The sequence below is a fragment of the Medicago sativa genome, chromosome 7 (genome assembly GCF_051527215.1).
Source record: "Medicago sativa cultivar Bolivia chromosome 7, Bolivia_mono, whole genome shotgun sequence".
Classification (NCBI taxonomy): domain Eukaryota; kingdom Viridiplantae; phylum Streptophyta; class Magnoliopsida; order Fabales; family Fabaceae; genus Medicago; species Medicago sativa.
In genome coordinates, this window is record NC_140755.1 from 89,699,169 (window position 1) to 89,715,163 (window position 15,995).

Here is a 15,995-nt window from a genome sequence, read left to right on the forward strand (position 1 = left end):
GTGGAGTGTTTAGTAATATGAGACAAGAGGAAACACTTTAGTCATGAGCACATTGTAGGAGGAGAGATATAGAATGGTAAAGCCTTCGATATTATTGAAAAGGAGAATGTTAACCAGTGCCCCAGAGGCATTGGTTAAGCACCAAAAGAAGCAAGTTTTTGTTGAATAGTAATGTAATTATTACTTGATGAAAAGTGGCAGTTTATAGTTCCAAGACAAAAAATTCTAGAAAATTGCTGTTGACACATATACAAAGGCTGGGACACACATGTAAAAGACGAAAATACCCTTCGGTAGTTAACTGCCGAGGAACTAAACCGGCTGCAGTTAACTACCGAGGAAAACCTCGATAGTTAACTACCGAGGAAAACCTCGGCAGTAAACTGCCGAAATTCAGTTTCACCCATCCTGGAAACCATTTCGTTCACAAACCCACAAGAAAGCTCGTGGTTTCAGCCAGTTAACCCAAAAGAAGATCCCAATAATATTTATTTGACTAGATCATACTATCATTTTCCAACACCCTTCTTTTCTACTTTTCTTTCTCTTTTCTCAACCAACTATTGTAGCCATGAAAAGTGATGAAGAATGCAATACAGGTCTATGTCTCGGTCTTGGAATGGGCGCAACAAAGGAGAAGAAGCAGAAATTAGTGAATAAACCTGTGATTGCACCTTGTTTTGACCTATCTTTTGAGCTTTGTCCAAAAGAAGAAGCTATGAACGTACACAACAACAAGGGTGAAAGATTCAATTTGGAGAGACACCAATATTATAAAAAATGTAAAGTGTAGCACTGATTCTGATAACAACAACAACGATCGTAGAAAACAACCGAGGCTAACAAAGGAGCAATCATCCATGCTCTATAATATGTTTTATAAACCATTTCGTTCACAAACCCAAAAGAAGTTGTGAAACTGAATTTCGGCAGTTAAGTGAGGTTTTCCTCGGTAGTTAACTACCGAGGTTTTCCTCGGTAGTTAACTACCGAGGTTTTCGTCGGTAGTTAACTGCAGCCGGTTTAGTTCCTCGACAGTTAACTACCGAGGGGTATTTTCGTCTTTTACATGTGTGTCTCAGCCTTTGTATATGTGTCAACAGCAATTTTCAAAATTCTATTTTTGGATTCCTTAACCAGTGCCCCACTGGTTAACAAGACCCTATTGAAAATTACTGAAAATTACTTCTCAAAGACTTAAATACAATTGAACATGTGTTTACCTTTTTATGGATGTGGGATGTATATTCTAGATACTACATTCTAGAATGTTCATGACATTTCCTTATAAAAATGTCGTATTAATTTATTCTACTAGCTACTCAAATATTCTATAAAGATCTATAAGTATGCATTGTCACTTAACGAGAGTTATTCTATATCTTTCTAATGTATTTTAGAAATATCAAGAAATGTGCATCATATTTCAACAATAAGATTCATGACTGTTGCACTGCAATCTATAAAAACGATGCATGTTGATGAATCCCTATCCATCTTTTTATAGTATGTTATGTTTGCTTTCTATATTTGATGATTGAATTCAGTGCTGCTTATAATTCACATTGGTTATCTTGATGTCATTCATCCATGAAATATATAGTCCAAAGAAGCCTTTAATTATTTAATTTGAAAATATACATACCCAGATCTATTAAAATGATCTGGATTGAAAATAATTTACAAGGTAAATTTACCCACAAGAAGAACAAATGTGAATACTTTTTTCCCCTAACTGTACTTTAATAGAGTATTGAAAAACATTCCCTCATGCTAAGGTTTAATAACCTCTATAAATAATACACAATCCAAGTCTTGATGAACAATTAATCTTTCAATTACAAGATATTGTTATTGTTCTAAAAAGCAACTAAGCACATCATGTTTAAAAATGTGATAAAGATTGAAGTTCAGGTAGTGATAGATATTCACTCCATTCACTATACATTCTTAGTCATCCATTGATACTCTAACAAAAGAAAACTTTTCCAAGAACTTGACAACTTCATGATTCCTTATAATCTTTGGTGGCTTATATTGACTAGCTTGTGTTCCATTCTTAAAAGCCAAATCTGATAACTGATCGAAAGCTCCTTGCCTTAGGATAATTATCATTAAGTTCCTTATATGACCTTTTTCTCTCTGCACCTTGTACAATGCTCCTAAACCATTCTCAAGAGAGGAAATACAACTTTTAAACACTTTAACCCATTCCTTCAAGTTATTAGACTCCTCTTGAACTTCCTCTACTTCTATAAATACCTTCAACTGCTTTGGCATCGGTTCCTGATCCAAGAAACTTGCAAACTCAACAATCTCAATTGAATTGATTCCCGTAGCACCTCTTAGTGCAAGATGGAAATTTTCAACTGCTGAAATCAAGTCTTTCTCATTGAGAATCTCAGCTGAAGACTTAGGTGCTCTCATAACAAATTCAACTTGAGGTGATGAATTGTGGAAACCAACAACTCTAACTATATCGCCCAATTTGTATCGATAAAATCCGCGGTAAGTAGTAACAACCACTTCATACATCTTTCCAACCTCAACGCCGCAAAGATCCACTGTTTGCTCACCAACAACATCCTCATCATTCTCATTCATCTCAAATGGAAGAAACTCAAAGTAGGCAAAAGTAGGAAGTAGTACGAACCGTGTTGTCTCGGGTGGTTGTGTTATGTCTAAATTTAAACCTACACAACACTCAGAAGCAAAGTAATCTCCTCCTACAATCGGTACATCTCCGGCATAAAACTTAAGTTTTTGATAGTACTGCTTCATGCTTCCTGTTGTAACGCACTTGATAAACCGAACATTCGGAAACAATCTATGTACAATTCCACCCCAATTCTTACCTTCACAAACTAATCTTATTCTATTTGACAATTCATGTTGAGGACCACCAATAGTGTTGATTACAGCTTCTCTCATTTCCTCATCTGAAATTTCATGACTTGGAAATCCACAATCAAGATCTACACATAGCTGCTCCCATTTGGACTCCAAAAAACTAAATGCTTTAATCAAACCTATGGCATAAGGAGTACTAATTCCATCTATAACATCAAGATTCCTAAGGCCACAGAGAAGGTGGCAATACATTTGTTGTTCCACATTAGATCCAATTATAACTTCCAGGGGACTAGAGAACGTTGCAAGTTGTTGAGGAGTTACCTTACCAGTTTGTAAAGAGTATGAAGAGGCTGCCATAACCTTTAAGCCACGTTTAGTTGTAGTAGTAATTTTGTCAGCGTAGAGAAACCATAGGATCTTGTTTACATTTGGCCTTGGAGGAAACATCCTGCATCATGGAGGTTTCAAATTTAAACTCATTGTTAATTAAACGAACGTAAGAACTTTCAAAATTTGGCAAATTTTTTTAAAAATTATATTGATCACTTAAGTTTACCTTTGAAGAACAGCGATACAGCCTCGGTGACCAAGAAAGGAGGCAGCTTTTGAAAGGCTTGAATCAAAGTAAGGGATCAGTTTTGGTTTCATGGAGGTTGTTCCTGAGCTGAGAAAGACAAAGTCACAATTGTGTTATGCACAACATAAGTCATCCATCACAATCACATCAGAGTAAATCATCAATTTTGTTTATAAATTATAGGCAATGAATGATTTGATCCTAAAATTAATGAAATTGCATTTTCAATGCAAAGGTGATGAGGTCAATGATTTAGATCAAAAAGGGTGTCTTATGATTTATTCCAATAAATTCTCCTATAACAGAGCCTAGAAAAAGAACTAATTGAAATGAAGAGTTAAAAGTGGACTCACCTATAGAAGAAGCAGAGAAGAGGATCAACAGAAAGAAGATCATGATGATCATGTTCTCCATCAGCCATCTGATGGATAAAGTCAACGTAATCATCATAGGAAGACAAAGGAACAAGACTTGTGAAAGAAGCAGGATCAACACTTTTGTTATTGTTGAAGGATTGAAGATATCTAACAGAACCATTATGTTGAAGGATTGAGCGAAGAGTTTCCAACTGGTGATGTTTTGCATCCATTGTCAACTCTTCTAGCTTCTGTATAAGTTCATCATCTGTCATCATTGGATAGGATAGAATAGAACAGTTCTAGTTCTGGTTAATATTGTTGTCCTTGTTTGTTTGATTGTTGTACTATATATGTGTTTCACTTTCAAGATCACAATATAAACTCTTTGTTGGTGATATCATCAAGAAAGATTCTTTGCCTTTTGGGATTATAATGTACTAGTTGGTTGTTTGTCACTGCCGGCTGCCAATGAGTCAATACAAAAGTATTAGTTTGTTTTCAACGTTGCTTTTGACTTTTGGTCGGTGGAAGACAGTAATTAGCACTTGTACAATAAGATACTAGTAGTATTTATTACTTTTCCGTCCCATTTTAAATTATCTAATTTAAAAATGTGTATTATTCACATAACATCTTTTCATCATATTTTTTTATTAATATACAAAGACAAATTATAACGTATTCCCTCCGTTTTAAAATGACTGTCGATTTAGGTTTTGACACACAGATTAAGAAATTGAATGAAATAATCATTGGATATAACACTTTTACTAAACTGCCTTTACTTTATAAGAAAAAGACAAAATTAAAGTTGCATTGAAAATTACTCCCTCCGGTCACTTTTATAAGCAAATTTTGACTTTTTAGATTCCTTCAATAAATGATGTATGTGGTCTATATTATAGACCACATACATCATTTATTGAAGGAATCTAAAAAGTCAAAATTTGCTTATAATAGTGACAGGAGGGAGTATGTGAGAGAAAAGTTGGAGTATTTATTGGGGTAAAGTTGGAAGAAAAAAATTAAAGTTGTATTGGAAATGTAAAGTGACATTCATTTTGAAACAATTTTTTTTGGCTAAACTGACACTTATTTTGAAACGGAGGGAGCATAAGATATTGGATTTGTCTCGATAAATATTTTCAAGATATCAAATTTTCATAATTTTTTCTAATAAATTATTAAAGATATTTAAGATTAAAAGTGTTTTGACTTTTGGTACCTGCAAGATATTTAGTAGCATCGGTACAATAAGATACTAGTAGCATTTATTATGATTTATGATAAAATTAAGGCTTAAAAAAAAACTTTGGAAAATGTTAACTTGTATTTTTAGGGCACATGTTAAAGATTTTTTAAGTGAAAATTTTGTCTATGAAATTGTGTCAAACTATTCTTTTTGAGATTGAAAACTAATGTTTTGTAGTACTCAATAAATATTTACTCCCTCCGTCCCTCAATAGATGACCTATTTGACAATATACATTATTGACTTAACATATTTTGACCTTAGTTTTTTTGCTAATTCACAAAGATAAATAATATCATGTAAGATGTTGTTGGATTCGTCTCGATCAATATTTTTAAAATATTAAATTTTCATAATTTTTTTTGTAGAGAATTGAAGATATCAAAGTTAAAACATATGCATTCGTACGTGTGTCGGAGCCAACAAGGTCATATAATATGGAACAGAGGGAGTACCATTTATAGAATTCTTAACACGTGCCCTCAAGTTAGCATGACCCAAAAACTTATTCTAAGTGGAGAGATATAGTTTGGTGAAGTCTTCAATATACTATTATGGGTCGTGCTAACCAGTGCCCTCAGGGCATTGGTTAAAGATTCTACCAATAGAAATTTCGTCTTGGAAATATAAGATATTGTTTTTGACCAAATAATGATTACACAACTTTTTCATGAAAACTTGCTTGTTTTGAATGGTTAACCAATGTCTTTGGGGCACTGGTTAGCATTCTCCTACTATTATAAATGTTAAATTTTAAAGTCTTGAATTAAACTTTTTGTTTTTCTATTATTTATAGATTCTTGAAAATGTTTTAAAAAGTAGATTAATCTGTGTTTTATTTAACTTTTTTACATTGCATTGTTATAGATAGATATTTCTAGGCTACATGCTAATCTAGGCATTGTTAGAACAATCTATAGAAATATGTAGCAATTTTAGACTTTTTCTTATACATTGCCATTTTTTTACTTGAATGTCTTCTAAAAATATGCATCAATTTCAACAATTTTCCATGATGTACTCTTCCGGTCACATTTATAAACAAAAAATAATTTTTTAAGTTAATTGAATATTTATGTATTTGGTCTATATATAGATCATATACATTAGTTATTCAATGAACTAATAATATAGACATGTTCAATGAACTTATAATATAGACCAGATATATAGACATTCAATAAACTTAAAAAAGTAACTTTTTTTAAGGAAAAAATGACTTTTTACTTGTAATAAAGATCGGTGGTAGTATGATAGATAGTTGATGAAAATAGTTGATCACATGATGAATTTCAACAATATTTTAAAGATAGTAATCTTTATGGTTGTGTGTAGATAATATCTTTCATCTGGTTTTAAAAGACGCACATTTATCAGCTCTTTGTTGAAAGTTGGTCGTAATACAATTCCATATCTAAATATTTCAAGGGTTATGCTAACTTGTGCTCTAAAGGCACAAATTAAGGAGGTTAAAATAGAAATTAAAAATAAATTTTTTATTAAAAATATAACTTTTAGCACTTTTGAGGCATTGAATGTACAATTTTCAAGAAAAAACTTTTACATTTAGCTTCTTAACTTATGCCTTAAGGGCAGTGATTAAAATTTTTCATATTTTAATAATCAAAAATAAAATAGTATCCAAGATATGGTGATCAATTGGACAGATCATAGAACTCACTCCTCAATGATTGCCTTGAAAGGGAATAGTCGATACTCCTCTTTGCTTAAATTCTCACATTTTTCTCGAGCTGAATCTCGAACATGTAGTTGAACAGAATTCATTTTGGTAGCTACAAGTCCTATCCAAATCAAAGGACAGGGCTTTTGTAGTTGGAAAACATATATATCTATAATCTATCTAGTTATGCTAATTGCTCCGTGCCCACGAACAATTAGTATTAATGCATTGTTATTAAAAGGGACCATTAATGCAGAGCCTATTTTTTATATTTTTTAGAGGAACGCAGAAGCCTGTTTATTTATTGATAAATAATTGTAAGTTAATTGCTAAAAAAAAATTTGTAAGTTACAGTACAGTATGCTTTTTTATTTGAAATTAAGTTTTTATTTTTTATTTCTAGAATTGGAATTATGAATTTGAATTATGAACCTCAGTCTTAAAACTTATTTCAGTTGAACTAATCATGTGGAATAAGGGTCAGCGTCTAATTTAAGTTCAGCTATAACCACGATCTTCTCTCCGATCTCGAATATAAACAACAATAACAATAAAAGAAAAAATCTTGTTTTGTTATCTAAATTGTTGAGATCATTGAACTAAAGAGCAACCACACAAATAAATTTAAACATCACATTTTCATTCAAAACCTCAAAACAATAGATATATGGTGATGAATCTATTGCAAGGGGATTGTTCAATGACGTTTGGCATAAAAGCGTCCCATTAAAGGTTTCAATTTTTGCTTGGCGACTTCTCCGTAACCGTCTTCCGACAAAAGATAATCTCTTGAGTCGCGGTGTCCTTCAGCATGATGATATCAGTTGTGTTGGAGGGTGCGGTAGCGAGGAGAATGCATGTCACTTGTTTCTTGGTTGCACAACTTTTGGAAGCATCTGGTATCGGCTTCTTCATTGGTTAGGCATTAATTTCGTAGCTCCTGAAGTGCTTGGCGAACATTTTCATCAGTTTAGTCATTTTTCCGGGTTACCGCAATCTACTTATCATTTTCTCAAGTTGATATGGCTTGTGTGTGTCTGGATCATTTGGAAGGAAATGAATAACAGAGTTTTTAATAACAAGGCATTGGCTCCAGCTCAATTAACAGATAAGGTAATAATGATATCTTTCCAGTGGTTGAAGGCGAATCTCATTAATTTCGTGTTCAACTATCATGACTGGTGGAGGTCTCCTTTATCTTGTATGAGTCTAATGCTGTAATTTTTGTTTGTTTTCCTTGTAATTTTGAGCAGCTCAACATGAGATTTTAGTGACTGTATTGTACATTTTTGGGGTGTTTATCTTTTGCACGCCTTGTGCGAGATGAAACACTCTTGGTGATATAATATATTGCATTTTGGCTTGTTCAAAAAAAAAATAGATATATGGTTCCTCTCACTTATATATTGTTCAATATCAACTTTTATTTTCAACATGAGACTATAACTCATATTTGACACATAACAACATTCTCTCCCTCAAACGTGAGTCTCTTCACGTCAGCGTCTGAGATCCAACACCAAAAATCACTCTCGTTCTCCCACAAAGTTGACTCGAACTTTATATCATAGTTGAGACTTATGAGAAAATCGACGCTGAGTTGGACCATCACAATGGTGAGTTTAAACTTCATATCTTCACACTTTTTTTTTTTAAAGAGCTTCACATAGAAACCTTAAGGTTTTTTCTCTTTTATATTCAATGTAAGACTTTAACTCATATTTGACACATCAAAACAAAAATTTAAAACATAAGCAAAAGTTTAGTGAAACATGCTGATGTTATTTCATCCGAAAAAAATAGAGTCACCTTTTTCTTTTTGAGGGGAAAAATAGAGTCACTTTTTTTTTTTTTTTTGATTGGTTTTGAGCAGAAAAATAGTCATTTTTTTTAGTGGAAAAATGCAGTCACCAATAACATGAGTATCATACTAAAATATTAAGTCCATTTTTTCTTTTTTCCTAATACAAATTTCTAATGATTACCAGGAAATTTAGAACAAAAAAAATGATACCAGGAAATATGTCAATTATATCCTATATTAATATAGTACCATTTCAACTTTGGATCTTATTTTGGGCCAATTAAATTAAAGAAAAAACTTTGGATGTTATGATTATCGGGAAGCACTTTATCGGGAAGCACTTGGGTGACATTAAATCTGGGCCACACAACACACATTGTCACATAACATCTGGGCCACACAACACATACAACACATCTGGGCCACACAACACAACACATTTGTGTGGCCCAGATTTAATGTCACGGTGACATTATGTCACCCAAGTATTTTCCATGATTATCACGATAAACTTTGGATGTTATGATTATCACGATGGTTGAAACAACTTATGATTTTTTAAGTGATGTATAAAGCAAAAAAAAAATATCGTCAACAGCAGGGTTCGAACCTGCGCGGGCGAAGCTGATGTATAAAGCAAAAAAAAAATATCGTCAACAGCAGGGTTCGAACCTGCGCGGGCGAAGCCCAACAGATTTCAAGTCTGTCTCCTTAACCACTCGGACATATTGACATCTGATGCTTTAAACACACTCTCGTTTTTATTTATAGTTGGATACTGGACCAACACTAATTGTTAAATAAAATCTTCTAATCTAGTGCAAAGAACAAACATTAATTTGCTTAAGATTGTATCGATAAATATTGTGAAAAAATCTTTATGCATAATTGAGGAAAATGGTTTCTAATGCACATTTTTATTTTTCTTCATAATCTGCTGGTTCTACTAGAATTAATATTGGCTTTCTCATCATATAATATAATCAAACAGATAAGTTAACATGTAGTAATAAATAATGGAACAAACATAGTAATTAGTAACCATTTTCTTATGTAGAAACCCAATTAACAATTTTTTTATATCGTGATATTAGTCTCTTTCGACTAAAACCATATATCAGTTTTAAATTTTATTTGGTATAAAAAAAATAGCGTATAACTAGTAAGTTAGTTTATAGTTGATGGGTTTATAATATATAACTAATAAACTAGTTTACAAACTCTCTAACTAAATTTGTATTGTTTGATAAAATTAACGGTTGAATTAATGTAAAAATATGATATAAAATTACTAATAAAAATGATATAACATAAAAAAATCTGCTTAATTAATATTTAATTTCTTTTCAATTTAGATGAAAAGATGGTAAAATTGAAAGAATATTGATAGACTATAAAATTTTAGTGTTAAATTACTTGAATTATTTTATCAAAATAAGCTAGTAAAAATAAACCATAAACTTACAATAAAATGACTATTAATAAACATGTATTATTTAATCATACGAGTTTATAAACTATAGACTATCATGTATAAACTATCTTATTATATTTGCCAATCTGACTCTTAAAAGATTGTTTAGAGTAAATTATGAGTCTTAAAAGATAATGATACTTTCAATATATACAATTTTTCATGTATATCTTACTAACTATTTCTCCAAGAACTTATTCTTATAAGCTATACCAAACAAAACAAAAGGAAAAAAAAAATAAGAGTAAAGATCTATTTTAATCTCTTACTAGTTACAAACCCGTGCTTCGCACGGGGGTTCAGTAACATATTTGACAAAATATTATATTGGAAGGATAGATTGCGAAATGACAGATAATTATAAACCATAATATAATATTTAGAGTACTCTTGCATTACGGATTACAAAATTAAATCTTCAAAATGGCTTGATCACGAGTAACAAATGAAAACATATTTAGTCAGCGGTAGAAACACTTTTCCAGTAATAATTGATATCTATCTATAAACCAATGAAAACCCTATTACCAAAGCTACCTGATTATATCATTTTGACTTTCAGCTTCAACATATATAAATCCTTTCACATGATCTACAACAAAGGCAGATATTAACTGCAATTTAGTATCCAATTCTTTCAGGTGAACAAACTTCTGCATCAGACAGATAACTGAAAGCCTCTCTACCTACTTTATATCATTTTGTGTTTTAGCTTCAACGTATATAAATCTTTTCACATGATCTACAACAAATGTCAATTGATACCCATGGGTACGGATAATATGATACATGTCCCCGCGCCGTTGGATAAATATGATACTCGTGCCAGCCCCGTATCCTCGTGGGTACCCACTATACGGATACCCGTGGGTATTGAGGTATCCATGGGTACCCATGGAGTTTTGAATTTATTTATTTTTTGGTACAAATAATAACTTTTTTAATTACCAAAAAACTTCAACTTTTAAACATCCATACATAATCCACTCAAAATGTCATAAATCATACATAATTCATAGAAAATTCATGATTCTTATATAATCTATATGTTTTATGATGTGAATGAAGTGGAAACGGTGAACTTAATAAGATGAATTAAAAAAAATTAAAATAAAAATAGGTTATTATTGAGGATTTTTAGGTGGGCGGTAAAATTTTCTTCAATAAGGTACCAACTTTAAGTAATTAGATATGATATATATTAGTAATTTACTTAATTTATTATCGGGTATGGGTACCCGTGGGTATGGATACAATCCAATCCGTGTCTGTGTCCATATAATAATGGGTAGTCAAATACCCATTTATTATACCCGTGGATATCTGTTAAGCTACCCGCTCCATACCTGTGACGGATTTTACCCACGGGTACCCATGGGCATGGGTATTTTTGCCACCCCTAGCAAAGGCAGATATTAACTGCAATTTAGTACCACGTATATAAATCCTTTCACATGATCTACAACAAAGGTAGATATTAACTGCAATTTAGTATTCAGTCCTTTCAGGTGAACAAACTTCTGAATCAGATAGATAGTTGAATGCCTCTCTACTTGATTTATATCATTTTGCCTTTCAGTTTCAACGTATATAAATCATTTCACATGATCTATAGCAAAGGCAGATATTAACTGCAATTTAGTATCGAGTCCTTTCATGTGAATTATAGGCACTTTTAAAAAAATTATTTTAAAGGAGAGATGTTCAAATTACGGAATATTACCATTCTTCGTAAATTTGAGAATGAAGGTCGCATAATCCAAATATTTGTGATGCATGGTCTAAGGCATCAGTAACGTATTTTGTAAAAAAATTGTTCCGAAGGAAAAATGAACAATTAATGAATATTGCACAAAAATTATAAATCTTTATTAAAATATTTATTAAAGCTTTATCAAGAGCGGGAAAACATCATAAATTACATATTAGTTAAAATTTTAAAAGTGAGCGCTACTGTCATAGAGTTAGTAAAAAGGGATTAACACCAATATTTACATGACACAAAATGAACGAAAGAAACACATTAAACTCTTTAGCGTCTTGTGTAGGAATTTGGTTATTAATAATTTGACCGTTAAAAAATAAAAAATCTCTTTGACGTCAAAAAAGTAATATCAGCTGAGCAATATTCAGTCTCTTCACATATGCTTAGTAATATTCAGTCTGAAAGATTACATTGAAAGGATAGATGGTAAAAATATAAACCTTAAAAACCATGAACCATCAACTTAGTTTTAAATAGTTAAAAATAAAAAATTGTAAAATAGTTAAAAGTTTTTAAAAATATAAAAATTGGAAAATAGTTAAAAAAATTGGTGAGGTAGCACTCAACCAAGCAACACTAAAAAAATTATATGCATTAGCGTAACAAAAAAACAGACAGACGGACATAAAATATTACTCTAAACGTTAATGTGTGTATATATTCACGAGGTTGAAGAAAGGAGATAAAAAGATTTGGGATCATTAAATGACAGCGTGAATAAAAATATTTGTGAGATTGTGATGATTAAACGATATTGAAATTAAATATATAAGTGATAAAAAGATAATAAAATTCATTTGAAAAAAAGGTAATAAAATTAAATGGAACCTCCTTAAAAAATTAATGGAACGGTTAAAAAAAATAAAGTTAAATGGAAGAAAAAAACATATTGAAATATAATATTAAAAAATAAAGAAAAGGTTCCCATCGTGAGTTGAAAAGAGGTGCTTGTGAAATAAATTGTCGAGAAGTAGTTTTTTAAAATAACATTCAACAGCTTCTGGTCAAAGCTTATTCCATTCAATTTTATGCGTTCAAAAAAAGTACTGTTTTTGGTAAGTACTTAATTGATATTGTATTCGGCCTAACTTCTCCTTAAAAATGTAGAGAAGTTTGAAAAAAGTCGGGTCAAACGATACCTTAATCTCTCACAACGGCAATGTAGAAGCAACTGAATTTGGGAGGAAAAATTGAAAAATAGTTAAAAATATAAAAATTGAAAAATAATTAAAAGTTATTAAAAATATAAAAATTATAAAATAATTAAAAAAATTTGGTTAGGGGCAAAAATGGAAATTCAAACGCCAACCCTAAAAAAAAACCTTCCAATAATTAATTTACCAAAATGCCCCTCCTGGGGGTAAAATGGTAAATTCAATGGACATTTATTTTCACATTAGTTATAGATAATTTCCTTACTACCAATTCGGTCTATAACAAAAATAAAACCTAAATTAATCTCAAACTAATTTATCACATGATTAAATGTGAAGAGTGAATTGAATCTTAAGAAAATTCTAACAACCCAATTGGTTGCTCAAACAATCAAATCCATATCACTTTTTTTTTAAACTCAATATCCAACCAAAAAAATCTCGACTAATTCAAAAGATTTAATCTCACCATTCACTTGTGGGACATCTTTTCAAGTTTACACCGCTAAACAAACCAAATGTGTTCAAATCCACACCGTTAATTAAGAATTTAAGGTGGTTCCTCATTGTTTGGACACATCATTGCGGCGTTCCTAGTCACTACTCCACCTCACATTCCTTATCTTCCATCTTCTCATCACCATCCTCGAGTTTCCGATGACAACTTAATTTCAGAACCCCCCAAAAGAAAAAAGATGAACACTTTAATCCATTCTTCAAACCATTACCTTTGTAGGGTACCCTACCCTTTAGTCTCTCCAATTCAAACCAACAAAACCAACCTTCCAAAGTACCTTTCAACCTTAAGACGCTCACCTTATCCCATTGCATGTGCCACTTCAAATGAAGAAGTTGTAGAAGAGATTAAAGTAGTTGAATCCAACACCAATGAAGAAAGCACTTCCTCTGCTTTTTCTACTCCAATAGACAATGAACTTAAAAAGGTTGGTTGCTTCACACCATCTTTGTATAATCCTTCAATTTTCATTTCAAATCATATTTTAAGGACACCCATTTTGTAAAAATCTATGCTTTTCTAAAAATTGATTAAGGGTCTGTTTGTATTGATTTATCTGAGCTTATTTAATGACATAATCACTTTTCAGACTATCTGGGTAACCCATGGAAAATGTCTATGCCATGATAATAAGCTGTTTTCAACTGATTTTCTATGTAGTTATAGAAATAACTTGTACACAATCATATATATGATAAGGGCTTATGCCATAAGTGCTTAATTAAGCTGTTTATGGAAACAGGGGGGTTCACTTAGAAAGGTTTTTGTTGTTGCATGTTGCTTGAGAGTAAATGAGGGCATTAGAAAGATAGAGAAAAATGGTGTTTTTTGCATTTGAAATGTTTGTTTTTGAATTGATAGGTGGCTCAGAAGACAGCTGCAACCTTTGCACCGAGGGCTTCAACGGCATCAAAAAACCCTGCAGTACCTGGAAGTACCTTGTATACTGTTTTTGAAGTTCAAGCGTATGCATCAATGTTGTTGGGTGGAGCTTTGTCTTTTAATCTCATTTTCCCTTCAGACCAACCTGATCTTTGGAGATTGATGGGAATGTGGTCCATTTGGATGTTCAGTAAGTTCAAAACCTACCATTTTTTATCTTGATTTTGAAACTTGCATAAATGAACAAGTGCTGGAATGGTAGTTCATGCTTTTCCAGTTATCATTCTGCTGAATGTTTGATTGATCGGTAGTTAAAATTTCACAACCTTTTGTAAATATGAGAAAGAATATTAGGTTTTGAGACATTTGTGTCTAACTTAACCCATCGAATTTAGCTTGTAATTGAAAATTGTCAAGAATTTAAAAGTTGTATTTAGACATAATCTTTCGCCAATGTTAGACTTGAGTATTACCCAATGGTGACAAATTAACATATCTAGGATAGACTTTAATAGCGTCATAGATTTGTTTCGTAACTCAATTCCATAAACCAGACTTGTAAGACGAGGATTGCCTTAGGCCTTTTATCTAGCTTATGTGTGGAACTTTAGTTTTCTCAAATGAACAATGCTTTTGCTTTTGAAACTGATTGTAATTTTGACCAATAGTTGTTCCAGCTCCTTCTTGCAAGATCTAATTGCTATGATTCTTTACTTGGAGTAAAAAATTGGTGATAAATGCAATTCATTTATATATATATGCAGCAATTCCTTCCTTGCGAGCTCGAGATTGCTCAAAGAATGAGAAAGAAGCTCTCAACTATCTTTTCCTCCTAGTTCCCTTGCTCAATGTTGTAATCCCATTCTTTTTGAAGTCCTTTGCTGTTGTTTGGTCGGCAGATATAATAGCTTTCTTTGGAATGTATGCATGGAAGGTACATACGATTTCTTAGGATTTATTCCTCTAATGAGCAATAAACTAAAGTAAAATATCTCAATTATACAATTTAATTTTGTTACTTTGTACTAAAAAGTGAGTTAATTTTGAGCCATGTTATCAATATTTGACGATGTCTTCCTTTTCTTGCAGCTTGGATGGCTCCAGAAAACGGACTAGTTGGCCCAACCTGGCGGTTAACTCTTTGAAGGCGAGTTGACTCTTGAATTTCTCAAGGATCTCAATTATATATTATACTTGACAAAGCAAATGAAATGCAGCATTTGTTCAAGCGTTCCGTAGATCACAATCATCAACACAAGGATGAAAGAATTCGGCGTGGAAATTCCAGGTGCTTTTGTGTCTACTAGGGAGTTAGAGGTCAAAGGAAGAAAATGCTTATACGTTCTTTATAAGTTTTTCATTTTATTGTGCATGACATTTCAGAAAAATTGAAATTATTTAGTCAGATCAACATCCTCCCAAAGATGAAATGTAATTTAGTCATGGTTTTTAGTACATATGATCTGTATCACTGATTTTGGATTGCAGTAGCTTATCTGCTTGACCAGACGAAAATTAAAATTGAGAAGACATATTGTTTGTAATGAATGAATATTAAGAGTAAAAAATAGCTAGTGTTAATATTGCACCACTGTTTAATTTTCATTTAAATATTGAGCCATTGCTTAATTGTTTGACACTGAGAGATCAGTGTCAAGAAGAGAGATGAAAGATAGA

At 31.8% G+C, this 15,995-nt stretch overlaps 2 protein-coding genes and 1 non-coding gene across 3 annotated transcripts; 1 reads left to right on the top strand and 2 right to left on the bottom strand.

The window, feature by feature from the left end:
- Positions 1–1,598: 1,598 nt before the first annotated feature.
- Positions 1,599–4,139, bottom strand: LOC146910006 (putative indole-3-acetic acid-amido synthetase GH3.6). The gene is made up of 3 exons (XM_085724538.1): positions 3,784–4,139; positions 3,410–3,517; positions 1,599–3,301 (listed from the first exon to the last, which is right to left on the bottom strand). The coding sequence occupies exons 1-3, from the start codon at positions 4,062–4,064 to the stop codon at positions 1,951–1,953; spliced, it is 1,740 nt and encodes a 579-aa protein (XP_085580664.1). The 5' UTR covers positions 4,065–4,139; the 3' UTR covers positions 1,599–1,950.
- A 5,038-nt stretch (positions 4,140–9,177) lies between these two features.
- Positions 9,178–9,259, bottom strand: TRNAS-UGA (transfer RNA serine (anticodon UGA)). Its single transcript has one exon. It is a non-coding gene; the product is annotated as a tRNA-Ser (tRNA).
- Positions 9,260–13,500: 4,241 nt separating this feature from the next.
- Positions 13,501–15,906, top strand: RPH1 (resistance to phytophthora 1). The gene is made up of 4 exons (XM_085730793.1): positions 13,501–13,863; positions 14,298–14,508; positions 15,083–15,252; positions 15,408–15,906. Exons 1-4 carry the CDS (start codon positions 13,615–13,617, stop codon positions 15,432–15,434), a joined length of 657 nt encoding a protein of 218 aa, XP_085586919.1. The 5' UTR covers positions 13,501–13,614; the 3' UTR covers positions 15,435–15,906.
- Positions 15,907–15,995: the final 89 nt, after the last annotated feature.

What these genes read in the sequence shown, in the direction of transcription:
- LOC146910006 (XM_085724538.1), bottom strand. Translation starts at nt 4,064, where the DNA reads ATGATGACAGATGATGAACTTATACAGAAGCTAGAAGAGTTGACAATG. An exon ending in CTTCTCTGCTTCTTCTATAG is followed by an intron (nt 3,518 to 3,783) that starts GTGAGTCCACTT and finishes TGTCTTTCTCAG; the next exon opens with CTCAGGAACAACCTCCATGA. An exon ending in TGTATCGCTGTTCTTCAAAG is followed by an intron (nt 3,302 to 3,409) that starts GTAAACTTAAGT and finishes TCCATGATGCAG; the next exon opens with GATGTTTCCTCCAAGGCCAA.
- RPH1 (XM_085730793.1), top strand. Translation starts at nt 13,615, where the DNA reads ATGAACACTTTAATCCATTCTTCAAACCATTACCTTTGTAGGGTACCC. An exon ending in TAGACAATGAACTTAAAAAG is followed by an intron (nt 13,864 to 14,297) that starts GTTGGTTGCTTC and finishes TTGAATTGATAG; the next exon opens with GTGGCTCAGAAGACAGCTGC. An exon ending in TTGGAATGTATGCATGGAAG is followed by an intron (nt 15,253 to 15,407) that starts GTACATACGATT and finishes CTTTTCTTGCAG; the next exon opens with CTTGGATGGCTCCAGAAAAC.